At 39.8% G+C, this 14077-nt stretch overlaps 2 protein-coding genes across 2 annotated transcripts in view; one reads left to right on the forward strand and one right to left on the reverse strand.

Moving 5' to 3' along the window:
- The window catches only part of Abi2 (abl interactor 2), a 149635-nt gene that overhangs the window by 96225 nt on the left and 39333 nt on the right, over window positions 1–14077 (forward strand). The gene's annotated exons all lie outside the window — the stretch shown is intronic.
- Raph1 (Ras association (RalGDS/AF-6) and pleckstrin homology domains 1) overlaps window positions 1–14077 on the reverse strand; it is a 74106-nt gene that overhangs the window by 26480 nt on the left and 33549 nt on the right. The window contains 2 exon segments of the mRNA XM_032901195.1: window positions 11645–12153; window positions 13653–13758. Of these exon segments, the coding sequence (XP_032757086.1) occupies window positions 11645–12153; window positions 13653–13758 (615 nt within the window).

Raw genomic sequence — 14077 nt, forward strand, 5'->3', positions numbered from 1 at the left:
AGCCAAGCGTACACAGAAAAACCCTGTCTAGAAAAACAATGGGAAGGAAAAAAAGGGGGGGGGGACGACAGACAAACAAACAAACAAACAAACTTGTTTCATACCATCCTCAAATATAACTCCAGACATCAATTTTAACATAAGCTTAAAAGAAGCTTACAATATGTACTTAATGTAGTAATTAGTTACGAACGTCTTAGCACCTGGTTTTCAGAAAATATTTTGGTGTTTGCTTAAGAAACAGATCCAGGGGAGGGACCAGATGGCTCAGCAGGTGAAAGGGCTTGTGGTGCTCACATGAACATGTTTCATCCCTGAAATCCTTGTACAAGGCCAAATGTGGTGGTGCCCATGTGTAATTCCAGCACTCCCATGGACAGAACTGACTGCAATGCACAGATAGCATGGTAGTAGCAGTAAGAGAGACCCTATCTCAAAACATCTTGGAAGGAGAGAATCAATTTCCCAAAGTAGTTGTCCTTTGACCTCTTTACAACTGTGCTGGCATGTGCATGCTCTCCTCTCCCACTTACACATGTATATATATGTTAAAGGCATGAGGATTGGAGAGACGGCTCAGTGGTTAGGAATACTAGCTGCTCTTCCAGAGGACTCAGGTTTGATTTCCAGCATACATTAGTGCCTCACAACTGTCTATAATTCCAGCCCTAGGGGAACTGATGCCTTCTTTCAGCCTCCACAGGAACCAGGCATGCATGTGGCGCAGACACACATGCAGACAAAACACCCACACATAAAATAATAATAAAAAAAAAAAGACATAGTTTGGATTTTGGGGGCAGGGAGACCTCATCCAGAAATATATTAAGCATTACACTGAGTTTTAGTTATTACTATAAATAATAAAAATGACTTGTGAAAATACTACTGAACTGTACTTTGCTAATGGGGGCAGTAATCTGAAAGTACAATAATTATTTGGGTTGAAAGTTTTACTGAAAAAAAACCTAGAAAAGCGGAATGTCAGGGCCTTTTGAGGGAAGGCAAATCCATGTTGCTTCTATTTAAATTATAGGTGTAACAGGAGGCATGGCACCTACACATCAGAGCTGAAATAAGTTCTCTTTTAAATAAATACCTACATTACCTATTTCCTTCTTTAGTATCATCTAGCTACACACTGCTCCTTAACTCCTTACTTTCAGAAGGAAGAGGGATCAAGCGTCTGACTGGAGAAAGATGTAAAGGGAGAAATGAGGTGTGCCATTAACAGCCAAGGTGTCTTGGCACATGTTGCTAGTTAACAAAAACACACTCTGGTCAGTGAGATGGCACAGCACTTGCTGTGGAAAGCTTGACCCATGCAAGGTGGGAAGAAAGAACCAATCTCACAGAATTGTCCTCTGGACTCTATATGCACACTGTGGTACAAATGTCCACACAAACACATTACAGTAGAAATAAACAAAAACATGGCTTGTATGTTTTCATTTTCTTTTCCATTTATGCTTTCTCTCTCGATTCAGCCATCCTTTAGACTCTAACTTCAAGCCTTGAGCTATACCAGGCCCTGGAGTAAAAGGTGGTCATATATTGCTGCCTTGTCTAAGACCAAGAAACTTAGTCCTTGTTATCTCTGAGTGGCCTGGCCCCTAACTCCCTAATCTCTTTCTGCATTGTCCACTGACAACTATAATCAACTGTGCTAGGTGGCATGGGAGGGAGGAGCAGGTAAGCACCTATGTCAAAATCAGGGGTTCAGTAAAGTATTCTTGAAAGAGTGTACCATCTTGGAGGATGAAGTGGAGGCTGAGAAGGGTGGGATGGATAGAGGAAATGAGAAAATAAATATTTGAGATTGGTGATTCTCAGAGGTAGTTAGTGTTGTCTTTAACTTGGTATCTCAGAAAAATGGTGAGGGTATTTTAAGCATTCATAATAAAGTTAAGAGGAAGGGTTAATTAACAGTATTTATTGAGAAGAAAGTTAGAAGTGCCAGATATCTTAAAGCACAGAATAACATCATAAAGTATAGATCCATCCTACAGGATATTTATATCCTCACACAGAAAATTATAGATGAAAAGTCTTGTGTATTTTATATAAAAACACAAATTAATTTTGTATAATATAAATTTCCGATGAATTTTGGACGTTTTGTCTTATGAAATAGATTGAGAAAATCCTATACTTTGTATTTTATTATGGTTTTTTTTTTGGTTCTTTTTTTCGGAGCTGGGGACCGAACCCAGGGCCTTGCGCTTCCTAGGTAAGCGCTTTATTATGTTTTATAATATCAAACATAACAGGTTTGATGAACACAGTACTGTGCTTATATTTACCCTCCCTCTCACTCCTGTTGCTTGTGTTGGCCCTACCTGTCCAGGGTTTTTGTGTAAAACTTATGAAGAACTGTTTATAACATTGGAAACCATTACTAGTGGAACCCTAGCTTGAAGTAAGAGCCTCCAATGTCACAACTGGCAGTGTCAGATACACTGAGATCCCAAATTCCTTTGAACAAAAGTAAGAGCTAAATGCTACACTAGTTAAAATAAAAAACAGGAATTTCATTGAACTTTATTAGTACAGACTGTTTGAGAAATATTTATAAAAATCAAATATCAAAAATAGTTTCTTACTACCCCGTCCCATTTAAAACTGCAAAAGACTTATCAGCATAACTACAGCTAGAAGCTTATCCCAAGCCAGATGACGGTGGGGACTGTGTATAAGCCAAGATGACGGTGGGGACTGTGTATAATCCAAGATGACGGTGGGGACTGTGTATAAGCCAAGATGACGGTGGGGACTGTGTATAAGCCAAGATGACGGTGGGGACTGTGTATAAGCCAAGCACTCAGGATTGCTAAGGCAGGAGGAACGTGTCTTCTGTCACCCCCACTGTGACTGTCCCACTGTGTGTCTTAGCACACCATCATCACTGCTCCAGTCAAGGCCACCTCCCACTTCTTCCACCACACACAAGCATGCCACGCATGTAACCGCCACAGCACACTAACTCTGACACACAAGCATGCCACGCATGTAACCGCCACAGCACACTAACTCTGACACACAAGCATGCCACGCATGTAACCGCCACAGCACACTAACTCTGACACACAAGCATGCCACGCATGTAACCGCCACAGCACACTAACTCTGACACACAAGCATGCCACGCATGTAACCGCCACAGCACACTAACTCTGGGGGCCGTTCATAGTCTACTATTTTTTTTGGGGGGGGGTGTTATCTAACAATCAAACTACTGATCACTTTGATGAGAACTCTAGATTAAGAACAGATGGATTTTGTGTTCTTTAATAGCATTGGCAAACATTTATGCATTACAGATTTTTTTATTATAATTACTTACTTAGGTTTGTTTTTCTTTACCCTAGATGTTAAGGCATTATATTCTTTTACATTGTAGGGATGTAGGAGATTATGTTAACTATGAATTTTGTTGGAAGTAGTAAAGATAGTGCTATAAAGTATTTGTTATTTTTAAAAGAGGATGAAAAGGATTGAGAGCTACTGCTTGGTAGAAAGAATGACCACTAGCCAGAGAGCACATTTTTGAGGAAACTAGGTATTTAGTTATATAGCAGTGCAGAAGTAACAGCGCACCTTATGGTCCCACCCTAAAGAACAGCTAAATCTGCTTACAGAAGCCGATAAAGGCCCTTGATTCAGAGTGTTAAAGTGGTTCCAATAAGAAAAATCCCTTATATCAGGTAGTCTACCTTGAGGGTTAACATTCAACAGCACTGTATTATAAGATGACAGTGCTAGAAAAATTGGATTTCTACCTGCAGAATATTTGTTTATTTTTTTTATATTGTAAAAAAAAATCCAAAATGAATCAAAGACCTAACTTAAAGCCCGAGACACTGAAACTTTTAAAAAGAACACCAACAGCACACAGACTAAGCCCAGTATCAACAGATGGGAGGGACTACATGAAAGGAAAAGTTCCTCTACACCAAAGGACACAATCAGCAGAGTTAACACAGTCCACACAATGAGGGTGGGCATGGGCATCTTCAGCTACAGTTCAGACAAGGAACTGACAACTGGAACTTATAAAGAATTGCAGAAATTGAATACTATGGGAAAAAACCCTGCCAACCAAGAAATGGGTAAATTAACTGAAAAGACAATTTTCAAAAAAGAAATATAAGTGGCGATAATTATCTTTAAAAAGTGTTTAATATCCCTAGCAATCAGGGAAATGCAAACCAAAACTACTGTGAAGTCAAGTGGTAGTAGTGTATGCCTTTAATTCCAACACTTAAGGAGGCAGAGGCAGAGGCAGAGGCAGAGGCAGAGGCAGAGAGGCAGGCAGAGGCAGAGAGGCAGAGAGGCAGAGAGGAGAGGCAGAGAGGCAGAGAGGCAGGAGAGGCAGAGAGGCAGAGAGGCAGAGAGGCAGAGAGGCAGAGAGGCAGAGGCAGAGGCAGATCTGTGTGAGTTCAAGACCAGCCTGGTCTACAGAGTGAGTTCGTGAGCTACAAAGAAAAATCCTGTCTCGAAAAATCAGATAGATAGATGGATGGATGGATGGACGGACAGGCAGGCAGGCAGGCAGGCAGGCAGACAGACAGACAGGTATGCTTGAGATACCACTTTACCCTAATCAAAATGTCTGTAAACAAATCTGACAACACGAGTTGGAAAGGCTGTCAAGAGTTCATGGGAGTAGTGTAAATTAATACTGCCACTGTGGAAATCATGCAGTGTCTGTAGGAAGTGCTTTGTGTTCTTATTTTTTGGTTGTGAGCCTAGCCTTTAATGGCTGAGCCATCTCTCCAGCCCTCCTTTGTGTTCTTAGTAATTTCTCTGGAGTTTCTCCTGCAGACTGTCTTAACATCTGCTATTCCTGCTGAGGGGAGCACTATGTGTATTTGTGATCATAAAGTATTTTGCAGGAAAATGGATGGATTTAGAATGCATAATATTGAGGTCATATAAATTAGAAAGAAAAATAATCACATGTTCACTCTCATATACAGATTCCAGCCAATAATATATGTATATAGATAAACAAATGTATACTAGGTACAGTATAACATGACGAAAAGAAGACAAAATGCTCATTTTAGGGGATAATGAAGGGCTGAAATCAGGCAATGGACATGAATTATAAAGGAAGATACAAAGTTACATTGTTTTCCTAGTTCTGCCTGTCCTGGATGGTTTTGTTGGTTTGGTGGTGGGTAAGTACATAAAATATATTCACTCATGAAAGTGTAAAATCTAATGTGAAGCTCCAAAGCTTCCATTCCAAATGCCTACTCCAACAGTATAGAAATTCACTGAGTTTTGTAGACTTTGGGTCTGGTTAATTTTGATATAGAATTTTTTTTTTAATTTACAAGTCGTTGTAAATAAATTTTTAAATGAGAGTTGATGTAATGATATGATCTGACATCATCATTTGGAATTCTGGTGCATCTGTTTTTCTTTGTTGATTTAAATAGCCCCATGATATGTGTACAGAACTTACAGGTGCCAGTTGGGCCTGCTCTTCAGTGAAGTCAGAGTGGTGCTTGGCCTGCTTACTGGGACAGCTCAGAGAGATAGCATGCTGTGAAAATGGAGGAAGGAAAACAATGATAGATAATGGAGGTGAAAAGAACAGCTCTCCCAGTCATGCACAAAGAGAAATGGATCATTGAAATAACATAAATAGCAATGAAAAAAATAGCAATAAAAAATGCATGCAATTACCTTACCGTTTATTCTTTTAGGCCAAAATTAGAAAGAAACTTAAAAACCAGCTGATCCGCCTAATCATCAACAATTTAAGAATAGCCTTATTTCACTTGTAGACAATCCAGCTACCAGAAAGCCAGGGCAGCCGTGTGATGTACAGAAGTAGTCTATACTAATGAGCCTTTCCTGGCTCTGGACACTGCCATACTCTAGTCTCCTACCACTGTTAACTATCCCTCAAAACTGTGCTACGTCTCCAGTACCTTTCTCTTTTCCCTTTTCCCTTACAAAGAAAATCACATCTCAACCAGCAAAGTGCATTCTGTACTAAATTCAGATCCCCAACTACCCGTTCACATTTTATAAGAAAAAATAGCCCTCCTCCAAAGCTAAGCATGTCTCATTCCTCCTTCAGTATATCTGACATTGAAATGCGTCAGGGGCAAAAAAATGTTCAACTCTTCTTGCTAACCTGCCTTTTGCCCCTTGTTTCTGTTCTGCCAAAGTTCCTGACTCTAGACTTGGCAGTTGGGCCACTTCCTAGCCACCCATTAGCTCCTCATTTCTCTGCACATCTTTCCACTCAAAGATGTCAGCCTTTGAGTTGTAAAGCATTCTGTATTTAGTCTTTCAAGCGATTAATGACCTTGTCTGTGTGCTGTGTTTGTGTATGCTTACATAGGTCACATGCTGATGTCTGATGTCTTCCTCAATAATGCTCCCCCATATTTGCCAAGACCTGAACTAAACTGGAGCTCACTGATTTGGCAACACTGGCTGGCTACCAAGCCCCCGGGATCTACAATCACTGCCTTCAACACTGGGGTACAGACCTGTATCATCAGGCAGGCCCAGCTTTTACATGGATGCCATGGATCTGAACCCAGGCTCTCATGCTTTCATAGCAAACACTTAACTCATTGAGCTATCATCTCTCCAGTCCCTGTTGATAACACGTTATCCTTGGCAATCCAGTGTGATGCCTAGGCACTGAGTATCAGTACGGTTTTTAAGTAGCTACTTCTGTTTTGTCTTCATGCCACATGGTCTGTCAGATTAAGACTCTTCACTTTTCTATGTACTATCCATCAAACTTGTTCTATAACACTATTTCAGTTACTAGACCAAAGATGTCTATAAATTCTTTATGGTTAATGTTGTTCTCAGAACTAGAAATGGTAGTAGCCATGACAAAATGAAAAAGATCATGACTAATGCAGCCAACTCTCGAATAGCTTAGAGGTAAAAAATACAACAAAAGAAGTAAAAGGTAAATGTTCTAGACATAACAGGACAGATACACATCTTAACTCAGAGACTGTGGCAGCACAGACAAGGCCTGCATGGGTTTAAATTAGATGGGGTCCCAGCACTAAGAGGGGGAAGTAGTCAGGGGTCCTGTCCCTAAATAAGCTATCTGCAATTGATATTCTCTGGCAAAGGAAAAATCAGTTTTGTCCATTGAAGTCTCACAGAGTATAGTAACCATACCTCAAGGCAGGTCCTGTGCCCAGCAGGCCAAAACAAACTCAGTGGTATTTTTGTAGACTTTCTGACCCATTTTGCTTTGTTTGATGGACATTTTTGTTATTAGTCTTTAGCTTATTTTGATTTTTGTTTTTGTGAGTTTTTTTGGGGTATATGTGTGTATATTTCTTGGTTTTTATTGTTATTTTTGTTTAAGGCAGAGAGAATGGGTAAGGAGGATTTGGAAGGAATTGGGGGAAGGGAAACAATCAAAATGTATTCTATAAAATTTTTTTAAAGAATATTTTTAAGAATTGGATTTGTCAGCGTAGAGGGATGCAATTAAAACAGGTAGCCTGCAGACTCTACTGTGGGGCTCTCCAAAAGTCAAGAGGCTGCAGTGATATTAAGGAAGTGTTTGACTTTCTTTCCAAATCCCACTAAAATAAAAATAAAGAATTTAAAAAGATGTCAAAGTTATAAGCAGTCAAGGAGTTTCTCGAAGATACAAAGTATGTCTGTGTAGTAACCAACTTGAAAGGCCCAATGACTGCTGATTGCTGCTCCAGCTGGGAGAGCAGAACAGCACCTGGCTGTGTGTCACGTGCACTCTAGTGCTGAGTCAAAAGCAGCCGTAGTAACAAGCGAGACTCCACAGATTTAGAAACCCTGGTTTGAGAGAGCAGTCACTCCCTAGCGCTCCTTCTTCACCTGCCCATCAGCAGTGTGCTCATGTTCACTGACACTCACTCACAGGCCCCAACAGGCCAGAGCACTGCTTGAGATGAGCTCCACCCAGTTCTGCAACCTTAGGCACGTCATCTTCAGAGTCCATGCTGTCACGTTAAATGACAGGTAGTAGTGTGGAAAAGAGACCACATTTTAAGGACAGAAATGACCAAGGCTTGTGAAAACATCACATTACACAGGAAGCAGTAATATCTTACAGCAATGAATGTTAAGTCTAAGGCCCTCCAGGACATGTTCTTACTCATTACAGAGCTATACCATATACAAGAAAGTTAGGGCCCAGGTCTTAGAATGTTCTTCATGATACTCTTCCTGTTCTGTTTGCATTTACTAATCTAGGGGGTGATTTTAAAATAAACAGTAATACCTGGTGACCTTTCTGAACAATCATTTTCTTTTTCGTGCTGGAGGTTGAATGCAGAGTATTGTGTATGCTATGTAAGTAATGTACCACTGGGCTACATCTCGGGCCCTACCTAGAAATACTTTATAACCAATCTTTTATTCTGTTTTGTTTGAAATAGTGTTTTACCCTTCAGCCAGGCTGAAGAACTCATACTTATTCTCCCGCTCTAGCCATCTATAATTAATCTTAATTCAGTATGTTCCCAAGAAAAAGATGTCAGGAAAAGGAAAACCCAAGGTTATTTCTCCTGAAAAGGGCTCCAGTTTGCTATTAATTTTTTACCTAGAGATAAAATTCTCAAATGGGAATGATTTTATCTTTCACTGGTGTGTAATGATGTTTACAATGGAAGGGAGCCACTGAGTAGAGTAGGGTGCTGCTAAAGATCCTACAATATCCCGGTTTGTGTTGAGAAGTCCAAAGGATCTGATGAGAAGGATCCCATATCCAAGCCTGTTCTCCTCCCTAACAGCTGCCAGGCTTCATGCCAGACACAGGCAGAGTCATCTCTGCAGAGGGTTAGTGGTCTGAGGGAAAGACATAAAGAATCCTAAATAAGAGATGGGAGGAAAATGAAGTTTACCAGGAAAGAAGTTAATAGAATATCAGTCCTGTTCAAGCTAAACAAAACTGAATCAACTGTTGTAAGAGTTGAAATGATAAACATAGTGAAAATGAAGGGTTTTGTTTGCTTCGTCTTTTTTTGTTTTGTTTTAAAAAAGCAATGTGCTGTGCCTTACAAGAAAGTATCTTATTTGTAGGGTTTTGCAGCAAACTTCAAGTGTACAGTCACTGTAATAAAAGAACTGAGTGTTCTGGGAGGGCTGGGGGTTTAGATCAGTGGTAGAGTGTGTGCGTACTTCCCTTGCACATGTATGGGTCTGGGCTTGATCTCTAACCCCCCCCCCACACACACACATAAAAAGAAGGAGGAGGAGGAAGAGGAAGAAGGGAAGGAAATAAAGAACAATAACTAAATGTGAACAGGAGTAGAGAAGTAAGGGAGGTGTCTAAGGAAGGCTGTCCTGGAACTCACTCTATAGACCAGGCTGGCATTGACCTCAGAGATCTGCTTCCCTCTGCCTCCTAAGTGCGGGGATTAAGAGCGTGTGCCACCACTGCCCAGCTTATACTGCATTTTTTCTGGACCCAATGCTGTGGGTTCTGTTGGAGGCACATTGTCTTGCTTGTTCATACTGTGTGTTTTTATGATGAGGTTTAAGCTATAGTCCTGCCTTTCAACATCAGTACCTAATATACACAGCGGGGTTTAATGAGATGGAGGTAAATGTTATAAGAACCACTGGAGAGAGGGCTCAGGGGTTAAGAGCACTGGCTGCTATTCCAGAGGTCCTGAGTTTAACTCCTAGCAACCATATGGCGCACAACCATCTGTAATGAGATCTGGTGCCCTCTTCTGGCCTGTAGGTAGAACACTGTAAACATAATAAATCTTAAAAAAAAAAAAAAAAAAAAGAGCCAGCTCCAAGAATAGAAAGTGCTTATTTCTGGGAGCAGAATATGACATGTGTATGGTAAAAAATATTTAATAAGTCTGAAAGAAGTATTTAATTCCATGTATGAAAAGCTAATTATAATTTCCAAAGTTGTATTTGATTCTGAGAGTATTTGATACATGGGTTTTGGATCTAATGAGCTCATCTCAGTATTTTCTATTTGAATAACAACACTCTATATCATGAAAAAAGAATATTGAAGCAAGCTATTAAACCATTTTCTAGAAATCACTCTGGAAAGGTAAGAGGAGGCCAGATAAAATTTTAGACCATTCCTAATTTACCTATCAAACGTCATATGGAAAATATTATATTAAACACTACACCACCAAATATTGTTACCTTTGCCCATGGGTATTTAATGTGTTTCCTGAGAGCTGGGGCTTTTCACTTTATATTCTCTTACACTGTTTGAACTTTAGTGATTGGTATTTTACAGACAGAAAAACAGAGGGACAAGACAGGCAGTCTAGTAATTAGTTCAGATCTCTTCTCATGCATTTTGATGTAACTCAAAATAAATGGACAGAAAGGAAGTAACAATACACAAGACAAAGAAGAAAAAAACACATCTCTAGTAAATACTGCTTACTTAAATCTCAGCAGGCAAATCTGGCAGGCATGAACTGAAACACCAAGGAGCTGGTGCTAAACAAGGCACAAAGGCCACAAAGTAAATAGACATTGGGTTTCGTCATAAAGTAGCAACTGATTTTCAACTTCTTTATAGAATACATAATGTAGACAAGATCCATCTTTAATAACTGAGAGTTTCTTCTTTAGGCTTATATAATTGTGTACCGCTTTTTTGCAACTGCTTGTTTGTCTCTAAATCACAGTGGCCGAGTGCTTCTTTTGAGCTCCATAGTACCTAAAACAATGCTAAGCAGTTGGGTAAATACCCAGAGTTAACCTAAATAATTAAATTAGTTGGGCAGGAGTCTAATAGCAAAAATTTCAAGTGTCTTTGTAATTCTTTCAACAGTGCTTCACAGTATCTCATATTAGTGGTAATAACGCACGTATTCTTTTACTTTGTACTAGAGTTGTAAATACAAGTTCATTGGAAAAGCTGACATTGTTCTGCTCCATTCATTTTCTTTCTTGTTCCTACCATACAACAGAATTGCTATCTTCTTGATGTGAAGAAATCAAGAGGGAAACCTCTTTCTTTTGTTAAATATATTATCACAAATCCATGTCCCAAGACACTCAGGAAAATGCCATCTTCCATCACCTATATATTGTGAGTCTCTGAACCATCTCTGAGGAAAAGAGGAAGGAATATCAAGTTGAGACTGAATAACTCACCCAAGTTCCATGAGTACCAAATGACAAAGACAATGTCAAATGACAAATGACAAATGTTCTGGAGTCCAGCTTCCTTTCTACTGTGTCACACTAACTAACCCTTTGACAACAGAATGGAACAAGCTCTAGGCAGCGAATCTCAGCAGACTACAATGAAGATTTCCATGGCCTATGGCTCACTTTAGTCATGTTAAAAACAATTATCAGCTTACTAACTAACTATTTATGCTTTTACAATTCATAATTCCTTTTTTTAATCACATGGAATAGCTGGCATTAATTTAAGGGATCCTAACAAGTCAAAAGACAAAAAGAAAAATGTAAGCCCCTTCTAGTTCATCCTGTGACACTGCTATGTCTGGTGGTATACTTATTTTGTGGGCTTATTTGGCTGAGGAGTTCTTTTAATAAATTTTAAATGTTAAAGAAGAAAGTCAATTAAAACAAAACAAAACAGAGCCATTTCTCTGTATTTTAAGGTTAAAACAACGGAAGAATTTTCTCTATTTACCTCAGTAATTGGCTTTCCCTGGTGTGCTGTCAAATCCAGTTCTTGAGGGCGTGTGACTTTGTCAATATCCAGAGAATCCATGCTGGAGGCCGCAGAAGTGATGCTCGACCGGGAGGAGTTGCTAACGGAGCGCACTTCGGCGTCACTCACGGTGCCTGCTGACGCGGTCCTTCTGTGCTGGTTTGTTGCGGGGGGCTTAGCATCTTCTACTGCAGACTGCTGAGCAGCCTCGTCCATGCTCAAGGAAGCCTGCTCTAACTGTGCAGTGATGTCATCCAGGGAGTAGTTAGCATGCGGAGGCTTAGTTGTTCTAGTAGAGGAAGATGACACTCCTCTCAGGGTGCCATGTTTTGATGTATGTCGGCTAGCAGGTAGCTTCTGAGCAACTTTTGGTTCTGTGACTTGGTGCTTACTATTTCCTGAGCCAACACTGCTGAGCTCCTGCTCTATAGAGCAGAGATCGGCCATCAGGGCGTCCAGATCCACAGTCTCACCCTGATTCAGAGCTTCTGCAGGGAAGACAAAAGTTTCAGAACACAATCAAAATCTATACATCCTATTATAAATTAGTCACAGGCAGTGGAAAAAGCAAAGCGATACATTTTATTGAACTAAAATCAATCAAATAAAGTACTTAGCAGGCTTTGTTTTAAGTCCTGAGAGAATTTTTAGAAGCAAATAGCCTATCCTTTAAGATCTCTGATAAGGAAAATAAAGTTGTAAGTTTAAAGACAAAATACTGAAAACACCTTGTACTATTCCATGGGTTTATCCCAATTTCTCAAGTAACTTTGGTCTACTGTGCTGGCTCGACACAAATGAGAGTTATCTGAAAGGAGGAAACCTTGATTGAGAAAACACCTTCCTAAGACTGGCTGTACGGCATTTTCTTAATTAGTGATTGGTAGGGGAGGATCTAGTCCATTGTGGGTGGTGCTATCCCTGGGCTGGCAGTCCTGGCCTTCATAAGTAAACAGGCTGAACAAGCCAGGGGAAGCAAACCAGTAAGCAGTACCCTCTATGCCTGTTTCAGCACCTGCCTCCAGGTTCCTGCTGTTTAAGTTCCTGTCCTCATTTCCTTCAATGAATAAAGTATAAGCCAAATAAACCTTTGCTTCCCGATTTGCTTTTGGTTATGTTGTTCCATCACAGCAATAGAAACCCATAGACAACTACTAATACGGTCAGTATCCAGATAGATATAGTTATTACCAAAAAAGAGAAAGAACAGGCTGGAGAGATGGCTCAGAGGTTAAGAGCACTGACTGCTCTTCCAGAGGTCATGAGTTCAATCCCAGCAACCACATGGTGGCTCACAACCGTCTGTAACAAGATCTGATGCACTTTCTGGTGTGTCTGAAGACAGTGTACTCGTCATATAGAAAATGAATAAATAAAATCTTTAAAAAAATTAATTAAAAAAAAAGAAAGAACGGCATACAGAGGAAAGTCTAAAAAATTAAAGCATTTACTGCAAACACTAAGAAGTGACTAGGTACATTAAATACAAGTCACACAGGCTGAGTTTTAAATTATTAGGAAAAAATTTCTTTAGACTTTAACCCAGTCAGAAAATAATACAATCAGATTGCTGTAGGCTTTCTCCTTAGCATGCATAGAATCAGGTATTAAATATATGACAAGAAAACCATGTTATGTTCTAGTTTCTTTTTCTGTGATTAATCTGAATATTCATAAGTTAACTCAAAATGAAGAGATGGCTCAATAGCTAAAAGCATGTATCAGAGAACCTGAGTTTGACTCCTAGCACCTGCATTAGATGGTTCACAACCACCTCTAACCATTACTTCAAGATTATCTGATACTTTTAGCCTCTGTAGGGACCTGCACTCATGTGTATACCTATACACACACACGAACACACACACAGAATTTTTAAAAAGAAAAACAACTCAGTCAAATTACATATATAATTTTATACTGTTTGACAGTTAGAATTGCATTTCTAATATTCTTATGTTTAGAACTTTACTTAATTAAATCTTACCATTCAAGTTGTATATGGAGAAACGGTAAGAAAAGTTGGCCATATTTGTTTCCTGGCGAAGAGGAGATCTTTTCACTGGTTCTTTGGGCTTGTCAGAATCCAAACTCTTTAAAAAGAAAGTTTAACAAGTCATATTATTGTGGGCTTTCATTACACAAAAAGATGAATGAACTGTCATACTGTCTTAGAGCCTCTATTGCTACGATGAAAACACCATGACCACAGAGGAGTTAGAGAGGAAAGGGTTTATTCAGCTTACACTTCCACATGACTGTTTGTCATCTAAAGAACAGGACAGGAACTCAGCCAGGGTAAGAACCTGGAGGCAGGAGCTGATGCAGAGGCCATGGAGGGGTGCTGCTTACTTGCCTGCTTTCTTATAGACTCCAGGACCACCAGCCCAGGAATAGCACCTCCCACAATGG

Source organism: Rattus rattus, chromosome 4 (genome assembly GCF_011064425.1).
Source record: "Rattus rattus isolate New Zealand chromosome 4, Rrattus_CSIRO_v1, whole genome shotgun sequence".
In the NCBI taxonomy this organism is placed as follows: Eukaryota; Metazoa; Chordata; class Mammalia; order Rodentia; family Muridae; genus Rattus; species Rattus rattus.